The 20,844-nt window shown below is 45.6% G+C and overlaps 1 protein-coding gene across 1 annotated transcript in view; it reads right to left on the bottom strand.

Moving 5' to 3' along the window:
* Positions 1-15,353, bottom strand: part of PRKAA1 (protein kinase AMP-activated catalytic subunit alpha 1) — a 55,380-nt gene extending 40,027 nt beyond the window's left edge. Inside the window, exon 1 of the mRNA XM_068250894.1 lies at positions 15,220-15,353. Coding sequence (XP_068106995.1) covers positions 15,220-15,340 — 121 coding nt within the window. The 5' untranslated portion in view covers positions 15,341-15,353. The remainder of the gene's footprint in view (positions 1-15,219) is intronic.
* Between the last annotated feature and the right edge of the window lie 5,491 nt (positions 15,354-20,844).

Raw genomic sequence — 20,844 nt, forward strand, 5'->3', positions numbered from 1 at the left:
GTACTGGTAAATGGTTATTAGATAGACTAGAGTAGATATTAACCACCCTGGCGTTCTGATTAAATCGCCAGGGTGGCTGCGGGAGGGTTTTTTTTAAATAAAAAAAAAACTATTTCATGCAGCCAACTGAAAGTTGGCTGCATGAAAGCCCACTAGAGGGCGCTCCGGAGGCGTTCTTCCGATCGCCTCCGGCGCCCATAATAAACAAGGAAGGCCGCAATGAGCGGCCTTCCTTGTTTTGCTTACATCGTCGCCATAGCGACGAGCGGAGTGACGTCATGGACGTCAGCCGACGTCCTGACGTCAGCCGCCTCCGATCCAGCCCTTAGCGCTGGCCGGAACTGTTTGTTCCGGCTACGCTGGGCTCGGGCGGCTGGGGGGACCCTCTTTCGCCGCTGCACGCGGCGGATCGCCGCGCTGCAGCGGCGATCAGGCAGCACACGCGGCTGGCAAAGTGCCGGCTGCGTGTGCTGCTTTTTATTTCATTAAAATCGGCCCAGCAGGGCCTGAGCGGCAGCCGCTGGCGGTGTTGGACGAGCTGAGCTCGTCCAGACCGCTCAGCTGGTTAATACTCACAAACCAGGGTTACCATTAGGCAACCACTTTAAAAGCAGGTGGGGAGATTTTCCTGACCCAACTCAGGAATAAGTCGCTCTCTGTAAATGAGAAAAAAGGGGGTTCAACTCTCCACCCAGGGTGGGCTCCATATTATGCAGGAGAACAGAGGCGCCAAAAGGATAAAACTGATAAAAAAAAAAGGATGCTGAATGAGCTTAAAAACCAAATTCTTGGTAAACAGAGGAGGTAGTGGTGGACTTACCTCCTCCAAGTGGACACACAACGACTGTAGTAAAGAGTCAATATATAACCTGCAAAACGTGTTGCATATTTGGAGATCATAAAATATATTGACCATCTTTACTACAGTCGTGTGTCTCCTTGGAGGAGGCAAGTCCACCACTACCTCCTCTATTTACCAAGAATTTGGTTTTTAAGCTCATAACTTCCTTTTATCCTTTTGGTGCCTCTGTTCCCCTGCATAATACAGAGTGTGGACGATTGTTGGGCAGAAAAGTTGCACGTGCTTACAAGCATTTAGCCATGCCCAGAAAACAAAAAGAGAACCATTGTCAAATTAAACTATGTGGAGGGGGGGGGGGTGTAAGGCTGCACTCCACAAAATACAGAAGTGGTCTCATTTCTTTCTCAGAACCATACCTCTGCTAGACCACTTGAGACCACGAAGGCTAGCCCACCTGCGTGTCAGTCTCTCTGGTGAGTAAGGAGCATGAGAGAAGACCAGGGCCACACTAAATGAGGGCAGGGCAGTGTCAGCCAGTGTGAAAAATGAAACTCCAGACTCACCCCACGTTCCCCATGGTGAAGTGTCCCATTTTACATACACAGCCCTCTATTTACTACCCTCTTGGACCACAGTGCATTTCACCTAAAATTCCCTACATGTTTAACATCAATTTGGTGCTTCCTCAAGGAAGCTAACATGTGCAACAAATATACTATCACACACTTCAACAGATGTTAGCCCATGGCTGAGCTAGCATGGCAGACAGGACAGATGGAAAGGAAAAAAAACTCCCTAGCATATGGGCATTATGTATAGACTGATATAACTCCATTTCAAAACCGGTAATCATGACTGTGCAGCCAGAGGTAAAGGAAGCTCTTAGGTGACTACAATAATTCACATTGTCCTGGAATTCCGGCAACCAGAAGTCTCAACTAGCCAGTAAGCCTGAGGGGATAAGGTCAACTTGGAGATAGGCCTGAACGATTTTAGGAAAAAATTGAATTGAGCGATTTCTGTCCAAAATTACGATTTCGATTCGATTCACGATGTCCTTCAAATCAAGCTTTGTTCCCCCTCTGTCCCCCTGTCTCATTGTGCCCCCTTTGCCTCTTCATGCCTCCTCTGGGTCTCTCTCTTGCCTCCTTTGTGTCTCTGTGCCTACTCTTTCTCTCTGTGCCCCCTCTGTGTCTCTCGTTGTGCCCCCTCTGTGTCTCCTGTGTCTCTCTCTGTGCGTCCTCTGTCCCCCAAGTTGCATCAGTTCTGGACATAGCTTCAGGCACAAGTCCAGTGATGCCCGTCTATCCACTTTGCCTCCTGTAGGCTCTAATGCACGGCATACTTCCTGTATATCATGTGACATACAGGAACCCGAAGTTTTGCCAAGCACAAGAGGCGGTAGAGGGCGATAGAGGATGGAAGGTATGTCAAACGCTTCGTGCACTGGGACTCTGGGAAAGTTTTAAGGCGCTTCTTCAAACTTCCACATGTGGAAATGATGTGATCGCGATATTCGCCACTTTGACGATTCTGAAATTGTGATCTTGGTGATTTCGATTTAAATTCGATTTATTGTTTCAGGCCTACTTGGGGAGGCATAAAATACTTACCGAGCCTCCGGGCAGTGTCTCCTTCCCTTCCTGTAGGTGAGGGGATATGCCAGGGAACCATACATGGAGGATGCCAGAAAGCTGCTAGGAGCTACAGGAAGGATAGAAGACGCTGACTGGAGGCTCGGTAAGCATTTTATGCCGCTTTTTTGGCCACTCAACCAGCAAGCACATCAGGTGATCTCCACCGGTACCAGATACCTCTTTTCCACGGGAAGATAAACTGCCCTTGTCGGGCAATCCAGCATCCTGGCCCAGTGTTCTTCCCACGCTCTTTTAGCCAGGTGCTCCACCCAGCTAATTTTGGTGAGCACCCAGCTGTCATTGGCTCACCGCCTCATCCCTCTATGCGGTAAGTAGAGTGCCATCCCTGCATTCTCCTGTCACACCCAACCCAGCTACTTCTCCATGCTACCCTGCAAGGAAAAAAAAAAAAAAAAAAAAAAAAAAAAAATCTGTGGAGAACACTTTAGCGACAAGAATTTGGTAGCCCCATGTGTCATATTTGGAGTTACCCGGCAACTAAAACCATCCTCATCACAAGACAGCAACTGCCATGCTTGGACGCAGCTCCATGGGAGGGGCGCCTTTCCAACTGTGCAGAGCGCCAACAAGCGCCCTGTTAGTGAACAGCAGCAGCTGACAGGTGGTCTATTCACCACCTTTAGTTGCTCATGGAAGAGGCCTACCTTCAGACAAAACTGCTCTGTGCAGCCAGTCACATATGGATTGGGGTGAACTGCACATGAAAAGTGCGAAGCAGATACACACTGTTGACTCATCAAAACAGTGACTGATCCGCTGCAATAAAGTATTATTGCACCACATGTAGATTGCCATGACTGGGGTGTTACTTATTAGTGTGGTGTGAACTTCACCTTCAGCTTACAATGTCCTCAGGCTCACAAGCACATAATAGCACTACAAGAGTTAATATGTAGCAAGACTAAAGGAAATCAATGACTTAAAGCACAGTTTAGTTATCATTTATCAGTACTTCAGCCATGCAGGCCTAGGAATGAGAATTGTAGGTAGAATGCCGGAGTGAACAGGAGTACACAGGAACTCGGCAGAAAAAGCAACCTGACTGTCACAGATAGTCTTCCATGAGGTACACAGAGGGAAACCCTCACATAAACATGCATTACAAGTCTCATCATAGGGCAGATCACCTACTGACTGTCACTGTGTGACAGGGCTTCCTTTAAAGTCTACAGAGTCTGCCACAACCCCTTTACTTCAGCAGCATTACAAATCTGGCACGGAACCTGCTGCTCACCTCTCTTCTGTGCTTTGCCAAGCTCTACACTGGCTTGGGCCCTGCTCACACTGCACCACGGACCCAGCTGATGCAGAAATGGCATGCTAAGTGCATCCACTCAGGATGCGCTGGAGTCCTTCACATACTAGCTGTTTTTGCATCCATGTTGCCACCCATCCGTTGCAAAACCAATAGAAGGCTGTACGGGGCTTTAAAAAAAAAATTGCGCTCACCGTTCAATTGTGTTGTGTGTTCTGGAAGATGTGTTTATTACAGTGTGAATGAGCACTTAGAGTTTACTGCTGCTGAGGCTCTCATAAAGGAGGAGGGTTGTCCATACAGACTCCTCTGAAACAAACAGCGTATGGTTTCTGCACACGGGCATAATTCTATACCCCACAGTTTCTCCGCTTGAGGCGAAATAGTGATGACTTTGTATCTGCAAGCCAGGTAGAGAGTTAGAAGCTACAACTGACCCATAAAAGGCTGTGATCAGATCGCTCTGGACAGAGCAAGCCATTTACGGGTCGCATCCAGACCTGTGCTGACCGTCTGTATGGAAGAGCATACAGTGGACTACAAGGACTGGGAATAACTGGAAACCGATGTACAAGTTCAGCCTCTACCTCTGTGTCTCAGATCAATCTGAGTGCAGATTCACCCTTTCCTTTGCAATATGAGAATAACTATGTTCTCAATATCTGCAGCTCAAGCGGGTATCCTGTAGCTGAACAGCAGCAGCTCCATAACAGGAAGCACAACATGATTAGGACCCAATGCCTGTACGCAATGCTGTCAGATTGACTGTCAACTCGATTTTTTAACAGGTCCAACCCAATTTCTGATAGTTTATCTGATCGACTATATATAGCAATGATCAGAAAAACAATCAGAAATCAGACTGACCTGTCAAAAATAATAGATTTGACTGTCAATCTGAAGGAAAACTGGATCATGTGTGCCAGGCAAAAGTGACAAAACAAGTAGACCTAAACTCCCTTTGCGCCCCCACCCCCCCAGAAACTATACAAGTGGCTACTCTGACCACATGATTAAAGAACTACAGTGTGCACCACTCCCCATTTGCACAATTTGCTTCTAACATGCTTTCTCGTCATAAACAGTATGGACTGCCAATAAACTGTGCCGATACAGACCCTGTAAGTAACTGTCGGGCAGAACAATTTTTATCTGGTAAACAAGCAATAAGTATGCTAACCAGGCAAAACGTTAAAAACCACTGTTTTCTGATCCATAAAACATTCCCCAGTTTCCCTGACTCTTATTTGGTACATTGCCACACAAAGGAAGTTGCAGGGCATGCTGGATTGTTTTTCGCTTCTTTTCTTTCCCCTCAGACTTAACTAATGCAGCCTGATTGGCTGAAGCCTCTTTCCATCCTGGTTTCCCCTCCCACACCTCTGTTCCTCTTTGATTGGCCAATATTTATCATGCTGAGACAATGCACTTTCTATTGCAAAGACGGGTGGGAGTGCCTGAAGACTGGGACAAGGGTGGGCAATGCATACACAATCAGGCAGAGGAGAGCAAGGGAGAAAATGACATCAGGATTGGCTTCAATAACAGTTAAGATGAAGAGTCCTAAGAAGGGATTTTTTTTTTACTATAGAAAAAAAAAATCCCTAAAATCAAAAGACAGTGCAATACAGATGTTATTTAACTAGAGCGAGTATTTATCTACACGTGTTTTTTTTCCTGAGATAGTATGGCTGACAGCTCCTCTTGAACAAGGGGGTGATCGGAGAGGAAATATCCACCGCACCCTCATTAATAAGTCAATTACAAAATCAAGTGGGTCTAGACAGCTTGCGAGACAATTACAGGCCTCCCCTGGACACTGCCAAGCAATAGCCTCTGATCTCACACCTTTATGATGGGACACATCGCTTCTCTAATATAACGTCTTCAATCAGGTCTCTCCTGAGCTCCATGTTTCCCTTAGTTACTCAAGTGCAGCAAATTTCTCAGGTCTTAAAGTGGATCCGAGAAACTTTTACACATTGCATAATGGCGTTCCCTTCATATAGTTTATAGGGCATTCCTCAAGCCAAATACTTTGTTTTAATACTCTAATTCTCTATAAACTAAACAAGCCACGCCCACAGCTCCTTTTGTGCCTTGGCACTGTAGAAAGGGCTTATGGGAGCTCAGTCTGGGCAGGAGGAGGTTACTAGCCATTGATTTCAGAGGGAGAGGGGAGGAGGGAGGAGGAGAGGGGGACTGAATTTACACAGGCAAGCTGATAGCATCTCCAGCCCTCAGCCTGTGACAATGTGACAAACAGAACATGGCTGCTGTCATTGTATCACAGGAATAAACAATCATAAACTGTTGAAGCTGTTTGCAGCTAGATTTGCTATGTAAACTATCTAAACTTTAGATAAAATATATAGACTAGTTACTAGTTCAGTTCGTTTTTCATCTCTGATCCGCTTTAATGGACGGTGGTTTGATTTAGGATTTCTCAGCTGTATTTATATTATAATAAATCTAGTTAGAAAGCCTTCTGGAATGTGGGTAGATTTGTTGCCTTGTAGGGGCAGTTGGTCGTTGAATGAGGCACCTGAAGACCCATACAAGCTCTGGGAGGTGGGTATGCAGAGCAGTTTCCCTTTACTCAGATACACAAGTATAAGGACAGCTGACAAAACAGAACCACTAGAATGTTCATCTGCACATCTAGAGGACTGTTATGAAGGCTAAGTCTTCCTAAAGCCTCCACCATGTGACAGCACAGCAAATTAACAGTGCAAATCATTGAATCAGCGGCTGCCTTGCCCAACCTAATTCCCCATCATATACTCCAGCAACAAATCAGCTTCAGAGGTTACCTACAACATGCCCTGAAAACAGGAGCACTTTTGTCCTCAGCGCTCTATTTCCAACACTGCCGCAAGTGTTGCTGTGCTGCTGTGGTGTGAATGGTCATTCTATGCTGAGCACACAAACAGGACTGCACAGGTCTATACACTCCCATAAGTTACTCAGCTAGGCAACCCTTCACCCACAATAACCCTTTTCTGCAGCGATAGCCACACCTCCAGCAGGGAGCTGAGAACTTCAAGTCTGATAGAGAAGATAAACCTGAACTTCAGTGTGTTTATCTGTAACTGCATCTCAGGAAGACCCCACAATAGCCTGCACAAACCACTACTGATCACTATTTACACAGGTAGTTTTATCCTAGCTGAGCACAAATCACCAGCAGCAAAGCTGGATTTTACTGGCCAAGCACAATTGCACCAAACCCCTTTTTCCTGCTACCTTCACTACCTGAGCCTTCTGCTAAGCAAGAACCAAGATCTAAAACGGTTACACTCCTAGGAGTTCTGGTTCACATCAGCTTGCTGGTTAGTCTGTACTTCTGGGTGTTTCAAGTCCTACTCCATAGAGCCACATTAATCCACACAATGCCCTGATAATTATTTATATAGCGCCGACATCTTACGTAGTACTTTAGAGGATATAGTCTCGTCACTAATGCTGGGAATACACGGCTCGATTTTCACGCTCGATAAGTTTTTCGCACTTGATTCTCTTATCTTTATCCATTGTCTCCCATTCAGAATAGAGTGCGGAAACTATCAGGCGGGAGATCGGACGTGTTGGAAATCAATAGAGCCATGTAAATGGCTCTAAATCAAGCTGTGTGTTCCCAGCACAACTTCCTCAGAGGAGATTACAATCTAATCATTACCAGTCAAGAGAATCTAATGAGAGATCTGTCAGCTGCCCATACACTGCACACCAAATTCACAAATGTTCGGTTTGCATGTGATCAAAGCTTAAAGAGTACCAGAGCTATACATTTAATAAGATTTTTTGTACATACCTGGGGCTTCCGCCAGACCCAACTGCTCCGATCACTCACGCCGCCGTCCTCCACTGCCCGCAGCTTCGGGAACCGGGTCTCCGCACTTCCGTCAGTCAGAGCCAGTCTGGCGTAAGGGAAGTGCGCCCTTTACGTATCTCTCCAACAGCTACTATGGAGATACGCCAAGAGCGCACTTCTCCTGTCTAGCTGGCCGCGACTGACGTCAGTGACTGGACCGGGTTCCCGAAGCCGCGGGCAGTGGTGGATGGCAGCATGGGGGCGATCTGAGCAGATGGGGCTGGAGGAAGCCCCAGGTATGTATAACTTTAATTTACAGCTCTGGGTCCCTTTAAATCCTAAGCCATTTTTATCAACTAATCAATTTCCTGCAATTTCTATGCACAATACAAGTGTGTAAATAATGCACATCACAAATTCCAACAGATGGGAGAGACAGTTCAAAGCTTAGGCACATCCTCACTATAAATCAGTCAATAAGCTACTTGCTTAACCACTTGAGGACCACAGTCTTTTCGCCCCTTAATGACCAGAGCCTTTTTTCCCCCATTCAGACCACTGCAGCTCTCACGGTTTATTGCTCGGTCATACAACCTACCACCTAAATGAATTTTACCTCCTTTTCTTATCACTAATACAGCTTTCTTTTGGTGCTATTTGATTGCTGCTGCGAGTTTTAGTTTTTATTATATTCATCAAAAAAAGACATGAATTTTGACAAAAAAAATTGTAACTTTCTGTGCTGACATTTTTCAAATAAAGTAAAATTTCCTTTACATTTGAGCGTGAAAGTTATTCTGCTACATGTCTTTGATAAAAAAAAAAAAAAAACATTCAGTGTATATTTATTGGATTGGGTAAAAGTTATAGCGTTTACAAACTATGGTGCCAAAAGTGAATTTTCCCATTTTGAAGCATCTGACTTTTGTGACCACCTGTCATGTTTCATAAGGTGCTAAAATTCCAGGATAGTATAAATACCCCCCCAGATGACCCCATTTTGGAAAGAAGACATCCCAAAGTATTCAGTGAGAGGCATGGTGAGTTCATAGAAGATTTTATTTTTTTGTCACAAGTTAGCGGAAAATTACACTGACAAAAGAAAATAAAAAGTTTCAATTTCTTCTACCTTGTGACAAAAAAAAAAAAAAAAAAAATGAACTCTGCCACGGACTCACTATGCTCCTCTCTGAATACCTTGAAGTGTCTTCTTTCCAAAATGGGGTCATTTGTGGGGTGTGTTCACTGTCCTGGCGTTTTGGGGGTGCCTAATTGTAAGCACCCCTGTAAAGCCTAAAGGTGCTCATTGGACTTTGGGCCCCTTAGCGCAGTTAGGGTGCAAAAAAGTGCCACACATGTGGTATTGCCGTACTCAGGAGAAGTAGTACAATGTGTTTTGGGGTGTATTTTTACACATAATCATGCTGGGTGGGAGAAATCTCTGTAAATGACAATTATTTTTTTTTTTTTTTTACTACACACAATTGTCCATTTACAGAGATATTTCTCCCACTCGGCATGGGTATGTGTAAAAATACACCCCAAAACACATTATACTACTTCGCCTGAGTACGGCGATACCACGTGTGACTTTTTTGCAGCCTAGGTGCGCTAAGGGGCCCAACGTCCTATTCACAGGTCATTTTGAGGCATTTGTTTTCTAGACTACTCCTCATGGTTTAGGGCCCCTAAAATTCCAGGGCAGTATAGGAACCCCACAAGTGACCCCATTTTAGAAAGAAGACACCCCAAGGTATTCCGTTAGGTGTATGGTGAGTTCATAGAAGATTTTATTTTTTGTCACAAGTTAGTGAAAAATGACACTTTGTGAAAAAAATAAAATAAAAATCAGTTTCCGCTAACTTGACAAAAAATAAAATCTTCTATGAACTCGTCATACACCTAACAGAATACCTTGGGGTGTCTTCTTTCTAAAATGGGGTCACTTGTGGGGTTCCTATACTGCCCTGGCATTTTACGGGACAAAACCGTGAGTAGTCTGGAAACCAAATTTCTCAAAATGACTGTTCAGGGGTATAAGCATCTGCAAATTTTGATGACAGGTGGTCTATAAGGGGGCACATTTTGTGGAACCATAAGCAGGGTGGCCTCTTAGATGACAGGTTGTATTCGGCCTGATCTGATGGATAGGAGTGTTGGGGGGGGGGGGGGTGACAGGAGGTGATTGATGGGTTTCTCAGGGGGTGGTTAGAGGGGAAAATAGACGCCATCAATGCACTGGGGAGGTGATCGGAAGGGGGGTCTGAGGGTTTGGCCGAGTGATCAGGAACCCACACGGGGCAAATTAGGGCCTGATCTGATGGGTAGGTGTGCTAGGGGGTGACAGGAGGTGATTGATGGGTGTCTCAAGGTGTGATTAGTGGGAGGAATAGATGCAAGCAATGCACTGGCGAGGTGATCAGGGCTGGGGTCTGAGGGCGTTCTGAGGGTGTGGACGGGTGATTGGGTGCCCTAGGGGCAGATTAGGGTCTAATCTGATGGGTAACAGTGACAGGTGGTGATAGTGGGTGAGTGATGGGTGATTAGTGGGCGTTTAGGGTAGAGAACAGATGTAAACACTGCACTTGGGAGGCGATCTGATGTCGGATCTGCGGGCGATCTATTGGTGTGGGTGAGTTATCAGATTGCCCGCAAGGGGCCGGTTAGGGGCTGATTGATGGGTGGCAGTGACAGAAGGTGATTGACAAGTGATCAGTGGGTTATTACAGGGGGGATAGAGGCATACAGTACACGGGGGGGGGGGGGGTGATCAGGAGGGAGCAGGGGCAGTTTAGAGCATAAAAAAAAAAAAAAAGAAAAAAAAAAGTTGACAGATAGTGACAGGGAGTGATTGATGGGCGATTAGGGGGGGTGACTGGGTGCAAACAGTGGTCTGGGGGGTGGGCAGGGGGGTTCTGAGAGGTGCTGTGGGCGATCAGGGGGCAGGGGGGGGGAATCAGTGTGCTTGGGTGCAGACTAGGGTGGCTGAAGCCTGCCCTGGTGGTCCCTCGGACACTGGGACCACCAGGGCAGAAGGCAGCCTGTATAATAGGCTTTGTATACATTACAAAGCCTATTATACATTTGTCATGCGGCGATCCGGGTGCTAGTAACCCGCCGGCGTTTCCGAACAGCCGGCGGGTTACAGCGCGAGGGGGGAGGGAGCCAGTTGCCGGCAGCTAATCGCGTCACGAATGACGCGATCGCCGCATAACCACGCCTGCCACCGATGGGCGTATTGCGGTCGTTTGGGACCAGCCCTTGCCGCCACCCATCGGCTTAAGGCGGTCAGCAAGTGGTTAAAGAGAATCTGAACTGAAAAAAAAAAAAGGCAAAATAACCACACACCGGTCATACTCACCTCCTGTGTAGTCTATTCAATCTTTCTCCTCTCCTGCGTCCCATTTGTCCACTGTGATCAATGGAATTCTCCGTCCTCCATTTTAAAAATGGCCATTACCCCATAACAGCTTCCTGGTCAGCACACTGTTAAACTGTAATATCACCCACTTGAGCCATAGGGAAACATGGACATTACCTTGCACATTCAGTTGTAACTGACAGCTGCTGATATATAACTGACAGCAACTGGTGTATTTCAGTTCTGACAAAATATTGTCAGAACTGGAAGGGAATCACTGTAAGCAGAAAATGGTGAGCCTCTGAGAGGAACTGATGGTGAGGTTAGTATGTAATATTAATTTGCAGGTACATCATGTGTTTATTTTAAATTTTACTCGCTTCAGGTTCCCTTTAACAAGCATAAGATGACATTGTTCATATAGTACTACTTGTAGCTAAGGGGAGTGCATTGGGAAAGTGTAAATGTAGGCACAATGTATCTCAAATAAGGGGGGGGGGGGAAGAGTTCACAAAGTCAGCACAATCTTCAGATGTCCACAATACTGAAGAGGTTGTATTGTCCACATCTGGGAGAATTCCACACTCCCCTTAAGCAGTCCTGACAGGAAGAGCGTAAAATGACTCCAACAGGAAAACAAGAGCAACAAAAAGTACTTTGTAGGACAAAGGAAATCTGAATACTTTACAGGGTGTGGTGTAAGTTGTGCTACCCTCATCTGAAGCAAAAGATATATACAGTATATCGTATAGGTTTTTGAAAGAACCACATACTGTATTTATATATTGAGACTTGTACAGCTCCAAAATGTCATTTAATTCCAACCATATGTTTCCATGTAATCCAATTTAAGTACCCCTGAAAGGGGGAGGGGGAGGGGGGTTTGCATTAAGCCCTTGGTGGGTTAAGCTGGTCATACACTAATGCCTGGTACACAACATACAATTTAACAGATAGAATGGTAGAATAGATAATGTATGACAGATGTGATTCCCTATCAATTTTCTGATCATTTACCGATCATTTCTATACAAAATCGATCAGAAAAAAAAAAAATCAGATTGGATCTTTCAGAAATTATCTATTTGACCCGTCTGATGAGAAATTGCATGTTGTGTACCAGGCATTGCCACCCGATGTGGCAAAAACGATCGATTCTTCTCTGAAAGGATGGATTCCCTTTAAACCGATTCCAGCAGGGCTGAGAATATAGCAAGTGCACTCCCAAAAAATTTGGCTCCCTGCACACTGCAAATCCGTTTTCCGATTCCGATTCCGTTTCCGATTCCGTTTCCGATTTTCCTTGAATACATTCAACAGAAAAAACGGATCAAAAAACGCAGCATGCAGTTAAGATTAAAAATCTGAATCGGAATCGGATGTAAAAACAGATTAAAAAGCGGAATCGGAATCTGAAATGCATGCAGTGTGCAAGAGGCCAAAGATCCGATTCTCAGCCAAACTGTTCCTTTCCTCCCCCTCTCTGCTCCAACTTCCAAGTGTAATCCTGCCTCTACCTACCAAGGCAATAGCACGACAATACTAGGCCCTGCACCAATCATCCGTGTTAACCAGTACTAATCCCTGCAAGCAACAACCAGGGCCCGTTTCCACTAGTAATATGAGAGATGAGTGTTACAACCAATAATCCTGATATTTATACAATTAAAACAATACAATAAAAGTTGGAGCAGCGCCTTCTATGTGTGGTATAGGTCTTTTTTAAAGAAGGTAGTGCCTACACAACCCTAATACACTATGCAGTGGCTACAAATGAGTCCCAATCACGTTTTTCCTATGGTTGTGTGCTTGTAATCTGCCGTCTGTGGTATCGTCATAAGATTATCCACCACCACACAAGGAAACAGACTCACCAGACTATAAGACCTAAGTCAGGCCTAGTTGCACATCAGGACACTTAGGATCATCCACTTGAATAGAGATTAACTTCTCATATGAGTGCCACCTTGCATCACAGATATATTCCTCAAACTGAAAAAGCCTCACATAGTGTAATACCGTTTATGATCATGCACCACTCACTTCCAACCACTCCACACCCCCTTTGATTTTTTTTAATATATTCTTTTATTTGAATGGCTTAATAGATTGAATGTAACAAGTGAATGCCTAACTTTAGGTTGGACAGTGAATGTACAAATGTATGGCCAACTTCAAGCAAGATATGCACAAATTAATCTAAGTATAAAGCACTCGAATTCAATCAGCTGTAGCCAAGTATGGCTCACAGAAGCATCGTGAAGGAGGTGGATGTGCTTATAAATCCTACCAAAGAGGAATCAAAACTCAGACGCACCGACAATAGACGTTAAGTAAACCAGTTAATTTAAGTTCTGATGATGCAATACAATACTGATCACTTTAAAGAGAACCTGTACTGAGTAAAAATATTTAAAATAAACACATGAGGTAACTTCAAATGTACATTACATAGTTACCTTGCCATCAGTTCCTCTCAGAAGCTCACCATTTTCTTCTGACAATAATCCCTTCCAGTTCTGACAATATTTTGTCAGATCTGAAATATATCAGTTGCTGTCAGTAAAATATCAGTTGCTGTCAGTTATAGCTGAGAGGAAAACTGATGTACCAGGTAATGTCCATGTTTCCCTATGGCCCAAGTGGGCGATGTTACAGTTTAACTGTGTGCTGACCAGAAAGCTGTTATGGGTAATGGCCATTTTCAAAATGGAGGACGGAAAATTCCCTTGATCACAGTGAACAAACAGGACGCGGGACAGGAGAAAGACACTGAGGAGTAGACTACATGGAAGGTAAGTATGACTTGTGTATGCTTATTTTGACTTTTAATTTTCAGTTCAGGTTTTCTTAAAGCCAAACTGAATTCAAAAGACTCAATCTACCCATACAATGCTTTACTATGTCACAGACCGGACCACAATCAACATTACAATATCACACACAACGTCAGCCAAAGAACCGCCATCCTCAATAACGAAAGGACCTGAAATCAGAACTTCCACCCTGCTCTAAACGTTAAGCAACAGCATTACCTTTAAAGAAAAACATTTCTTTGGAACAGCTGATACAAATCCTGCAATAAATCTGCAGTGTCTACTTTCATTGAAGCAGACAACGGGTTACCATCCTGTGTTTACAAATTAGCTGCTCTGTCAAGGCAGAGAAGACTCCTGAGCTGACACCTGAGAGGTCAAATTACACTGGTGATTAGTCAGAGATGGGAAATTAAACAGGCTGTGCTCTCTAAACACAAACAGGTTGCATTTCTCTAGGTTTTCCTTCTGCCCAGTGCAAGAGTTCAGGTCCACTTTAAAAGTAAATAAATATGCCAGCCTCCATATCACTCACCTTGGATTCACTTTAACAATGGCACCAATCAAAACATATACAACATTGCACACGTCAGCCAAAGTTTAACCATCCTGTAAAACTGAATGTCGCCCGCAGGTTGAGGTGCTCCAGTGGTAACCAAAACGTTTGTCAAATTAATCATCTGAATGTCAAATTGGCCTAAATATTGCATTGTGTATGGCCAGCATCAGAAGCAATTCAATGAAACGCTCGGAAGCACTGCTCTATAGAACAGACAATCAGCAGCTGGTGTATTCCAGCTTTGATATATTTACATTTGGGGGACGCAACTGGGGGCTTCCGTCACATTTTTACTCGATTATCGCAGCCCTTACCGCTGCACACCTGATTGAGCATGCCAACCTGAGATTTTCCAGCATGTCCGATTCATACATAAGATCGATACATGCAACCAATTTCAGCCCGAAATTGATTTGATTGTCAATTAGGCATGCTCTTGGTGGCACCAATTTTTATAATATCAGTAATTGTATTATCTGATGGTTGATCGGCCGCCAAGTCTACAGACGTGATAGAGCAGTGTACATTCCAGAGTGATACGTGAACTGATAAGCAGTAAGTGCTGTGATCTTCTATGAAAGAGAGGGTTTTGTTTTTTTTTGTTTTTTACTGACACCACAATTTCTCTTCATGGACTTTACTGATTTGTTGACTTTGTTTACTGACTGTCGGTAAATTTACTGACAGGGCTCCCAAAGAGGGACAGTTGGGAGCTATACAGGCTGGCCATAGCAACACCTGCCAATCATTCCCACCACTTCCATGCAACAGGCAAGCAGTCAGCCCACAGGATCAGCCGCTGTACTGCATGGAGACTGTCTCATGTATGGCCACAGCTCCAGTGCCCGAGCAGCCCCGCCTGTCTGCCCATAGCCTGCCCCTGCTTCCCATACCGCCCCCTGCCTGCTACCCCCAGCCATGACAGCCCCTCCCCCGCCTCCACCTGCCACTCACCCTTCACTTTGCCGAACGTGCCCACCCCGAGCGTGTCTCCCAGGATGTAGTGGCCGATCTTCACCCTCGCGTCATGATGCTTCTGTTTGTCGGCCGCCATCTTCCACAGGGCTCGACGCATGCGCGCTGCGCGCTCCAGGGTGACAGCGGGGCGGGGAGGGCGCCAGGCGAGGGCGCGCACGTTCTGTCAGAGGCGAGGGCGCGCACGTTCTGTCAGAGGCGGGGGCGCGCAGAGGCGGAGAAGACTCACTGATGATAAGGCGAGGGAGGAGGAGCGAAGAGGACGCTGGTTATTTATTAGCCGCAGTGGCTCGAGTGATTGGCTGGGATCTGGGGAGTGGGCGGGGCGGAAGGGCTCAGTTCCATTTAGTAAACAGGCTGCATGTGGCTGTGCGTGCGGGAGCGGCCGCGCCTGCTGTGACAAGGGCTATAGTGCTATCTACCTACAAAGGAATGAGGGGGAATCCGCTACTTACAGACTTGAAGAAGGGAAATTCCACTTTTATTTAAAAAAAAAAAAATCGTTTTTTTGTTTTGTAAATTAAAAGTTATCTCTTCATTTTACTTTGCAACCAGGAAACAATTTCAAAAGACTTTGTTATGTATGTCCCCATAAAAATGTAGTGCCAGGAAGTTTTGGATCAGAGGCTTAAAGCAAACCTGAACTGAAAATTAAAAGTTAAAATAAACACACACAAGTCATACTTACTTCCCACAGTCTATCCATCATCATCTTTCTCCTCTCCTGCGTCCTGTTTGTCCACTGTGATCAAGGGCCGGGCCGAGGCATAGGCTGGAGAGGCTCCAGCCTCAGGGCGCAGTGTAGGAGGGGGCGCAGAATTCATACAGCAGTCATTCCTAATTGTGTATGAAGCAGAAAGAAATAAGAAAAGGGGATATATAGCAGTGACTGCAAGCCAGATAACTGGATATTAAGGTGTTGGGGAGGTTGTGGGCCCTGTGGCCCTCTTAGTCTAATAGCAATCAGTGTGTGACAGCTGGGGTGGGAGGGATGGAGGGGCGCACTTTGGTGTCTCAGCCTTGGGGGCTGAAGGACCTTGTCCACGCTCTGATCAAGGGAATTCTCATTCCTCCATTTTAAAAATGACCATTACCCCATAACTCAGGAGCACAACGCATTCCATACAGGACTCAACCCTCCAAGGATGTAATATTCAATCTTATGTTTTATTCCATGATAGCGGACATAAAAAGTATACAATGATAGCACAACGTTTCGGGCAGTGGCCCTTTCTCAAGTGCTCAAGAAGCACTTGAGAAAGGGCCACTGCCCGAAACGTTGTGCTGTCATTGTATACTTTTTATGTCCGCTATCATGGAATAAAACATAAGATTCGATATTACATCCTTGGAGGGCTGAGTCCTGTATGGAATGCGTTGTGCTCCTGAGACTGTATACATTGAGAGGTGTGATGGACCCTTCATCCTAATAGGACTCCCCGAAGAAATTCGCACCACAAATTCTGAGGCTGGTGGACCATTGTTTTTCCAGTTGGCCATTACCCCATAACACCTGCCTGGACAGCACACTGTTAAACTGTAATAACGCCCACTTGAACCATAGGGAAACATTTATTTATTTTATTTATTTATTGTCTTTATAAAGCACCAATATATTACGCAGCGCTGGACAATGGACATTAGTTTAGGTTACAGACTATATTTAGGTGTGACATACAGCAATACAATACAGGAATACAAGAAAAACCAGATCACACTCCATAGTATGAGTACCGGGTAATGCTTAGTCAGTCACTGAATGGGAGCATGGAGATTAGGCAAGTTGAGTTCACTCAAATGCATAGCATGGGTGTACAGTAATGGAGGTGCATGATCAGGTAGGATACAAAAGGAGGAGGACCCTGCCCAAAGGCTTACAATCTAGAGGGAGAGGTAGGGACACGAAAGGTAGGGGACCAGAGTTCAGCTGCGGTTTAAGAGCACTTGTGAGGGGTGGTAGGCCAGAGTGAAAAGGTGAGTTTTGAGGGCCTTCTTGAAGATGTTGAAAGTGGGAGCTGCCCTAATGCTGGGCATACACGGGTCGACACTGCCTTATCAATCGAGCCGCTGATGGCTCGATTGATAATATCCGACAGGTCCGATCACCGCGCGGATCGATTCACCGCTCGATACCCGCGGGCGGACAATAGCAGGGAATCGAGCAGAAGATAAGGAAGTGCCCACGGGGATGAGCAGGAATCGATCTGGGCGGCCGCAGGGACGCGGCGGGAGTCGATCCAGCGGCTAATTGAGCCGCCGGATCTAACCGTGTATGCCCAGCATAATGGGTGGAGGTAGGAAGTTCCATAGTGTTGGAGCAGCTCTTGAGAAGTCCTGGAGGTGTGCATGGGACTGGGTGATGGCGAAGTTCATTGTAGGAGCGGAGTGAGCGGCTAGGTGTGTACCTCTAACTAAGATTGTAAATGTAGATTGGGCAGGTTTTGTGGACAGATTTGTAGGTCAGACACAGACAGAAGGGCATTGCAGTAATCAAGGCATTAAATTTGCAGGGCATGGATGAGGAGTTTGGTGGTGGCAGAGGTCAGGAAAGGGCAGATCTTGCAGATGTTACAGAGGTGGAAGTTGCAGGACTTTGTGAGGTTTTGGATGTGGGGAGTGAAGGAGAGTGCGGAGTCCAGGGTGACACCCAGATAGCGGGCTTGAGAGGTAGGGCGAATGGTAGTGTGGTTAAAGTGGATCCGGGATGAACTTTTACTCATTGCATAATTGTGTTTCTTTCCTATTGTTTATAGGGCATTGCTCAAGCCAAATACTTTTGTGTTATTGTTTTAATACAGTAATTCCCTATAAAGTAAGCAAGCCACGCCCACAGGTTTTTAGAGAGCCAAGGTACTTTCAGACAGTAGCAAGAGCTCATGGGAGCTCAGTCTGGGCAGCAGGAGGGGGAGGTATTACTAGCCAGAGATTTCAGAGGCAGAGGAGAGGAGGGAGAAGGAGGGGGATTAGGTTTTTTTACTCAAGATGCAGATAAGCCTACCTCTGTGTAATGTTTACAAACAACATGGCTGCTGTCATTGTATCACAGGAAGAAATAATCATATTCTATTAAAGCTGTTTGCAGCTAGATTTGCTGTGTAAACTATCTAAACTTTAGATAAGATATATAAACAAGTTACTTGTTATAGTTAGCAGGGGCGTAGCAATAGGGGGTGCAGAGGTAGCGACCGCATCGGGGCCCTTGGGCCAGAGGGGCCCCGAAGGGCCCTCCCTTAACTACAGAATTAGCATTCTATTGGTCCTATGCTCATAATAATGACTTCTGTAGATACTTTGAATAGTGGTAATCATTAACAAACTGTTCCCCATCCCCTTCTTGCACCTCTGACACTGTAGTTGCCATTGGCAGATTTTGGTGCGCCGTATAAATTGTTACGTATAGAGTGCTTGGGGGGCCCCATTGTAAAACTTGCATCGGGGCCCACAGCTCCTTAGCTACGCCACTGATAGTTAGTTTTTCATCTCGGATCCGCTTTAACAGTGTCATGCACATCTGGGAGGTTCAGGAATGGCCAGGGTGGGAAGATCATAAATTCTGTTTTGTCTAGATTTAGTTTCAGGAACCTAGCGGACATCCAGGAGGAGATGGCTGATAGGCAGGAGGAAACCTTGTCCATGGTAGTGGTGGAAATGTCAGGTGTGTGGAGTTAGATCTGGGTGTCATCTGCATACAGATGATAGTTAAAACCCATGGAGGAGATAACCTTGCCAATGGAGGATGTGTATAAGGAGAACAGTAGGGGTCCAAGGACCGAGCCTTGGGGGACTCCAACCGAGATGTGGTTGGGGGTGGACGAGGACTCATTGAAGGCGGTCGTGAAGGAGCGGTTGGAGAGGTATGATGAAAGCCAGGTCAGGGAGAGGTCGTGAATGCCCATGGACTGGAGGAACTGGAGGAGTAGGGGATGATCTACTGTGCCAAAAGCTGCTGAAAGGTCAAGAAGGAAAAGAATGTAGTATTTACCGTAAGCTTTAGCTAAGGCAAACATGGACATTACCTCACTCATCATTTGTCTTTTCAGTTATTACTGACAGCAACTGATATATAACTGACAGCAACTGCTATATTTCAGTTCTAAAAAAAAAACTTGTCAGAGCTGGAAGGAATTGTAAGAGGAAAATGGTGAGGTAACGATGTAATACTCATTTGCAGGTACAACATGTATTTATCTTACTAATAAAAATGCAAAAGTTTGGATGTTTGTTACTCAATCATGCAACAATGGCTGCAATGGAAACAGAGGCGCCAGCAGAGTAAAAATTGATCATAGGTAAAAACAGATAAAAGTTGGGGGGCAAGGGTTGACTTACCTCCCCAAAACCAAACACAACCACTATATATGGTTTAAACAAGATTTAATTCGTACTCCAGAACAAATGCAACGCGTTTCGCGGGTCTCTAGCCCGCTTCCTCAGGCAATAATAAAGATAGGAGTAACTCAGAAGTTGTGTAGCCACTTGGTCAGATGACCAAGTTTGTGAGCTTTGCAGTCTTTGGCATCAATAATTTGCATTGAGATGAAACAAATCTGATTGGCTGTGGCTCCACACCCTTTTCTGAATTTGAACCCCAGTCACCCAATGACCAACTGTACCAGGTTTGAGGCTTGTGCCATTAAAAGTGCAAGAATGGCAGCAATTAAATATTCCCCTTGAAAATCAACAGGTGAATTTTAATGTGGCTCTTGTAGGCTCCACCCACTTTTCTGTATATTAATCCCAGTCACCCAGTGTAAGAGATTGCGGAAAAGCCGCCGCGCGGACTGGCAGCGAGGCGGCTGGTTCCGCGTCTGGCTCGGCGGTTTGCACGCGGCAGCGTGCGTCTCTTGTGTGGCTGGGCCTGTTAGTACACACAGATTAAGGAATACGCGCACGCGCGCTGAGAGGCAGAACCTTTATGGCAAACGAGGAGGGATCAGCTGACCAGGTTGGTCAGCTGATCTCAGAGCGAGTGCTTATTGGTTGATCAGCGATAGGTGGCGCTGGAGAGCGCCGCTCTATATATAGTTATTGCTGGTCAGTTTCAGGTTGTCTGCCGTTGCGAACACTTACGTGAAAGCACTCAGACTATAGTCAGATCCCACAGTGTGTTAGAACCAGGAGGACCTGGGAATTCACACTGAGCCAGATTACTACTGTGTTATCATTGTGTTATACTTCAGACTAGTTCCAGGGTGTCGAGACCATGGACCTCACACCCAAGACTAGGGATACTGTACTATCATTGTGTTATACTGCAGACTAGTTCCAGGGTGTCGAGACCACGGACCTCACACCCAAGACTAGGGATACTGTGCTATCATTGTGTTATACTTTAGACTAGTTCCAGGGTGTCGAGACCACGGACCTCACACCCAAGACTAGGGATACTGTGCTATCATTGTGTTATACTTCAGACTAGTTCCAGGGTGTTGAGACCACGGACCTCACACCCAAGACTAGGGACACTGTGTTACCATTGTGTGCTATATCTCAGACTAGTTCCAGGGTATTGAGACCACGGACCTCACACCCAAGTCTAGGCATTGTTAGATATCTGTTATGACCTATTGCTTTCCTGACTATTCTGCTGTTTACTGATTCGGT

This window comes from Hyperolius riggenbachi, chromosome 1 (assembly GCF_040937935.1).
Source record: "Hyperolius riggenbachi isolate aHypRig1 chromosome 1, aHypRig1.pri, whole genome shotgun sequence".
In the NCBI taxonomy this organism is placed as follows: Eukaryota; Metazoa; Chordata; class Amphibia; order Anura; family Hyperoliidae; genus Hyperolius; species Hyperolius riggenbachi.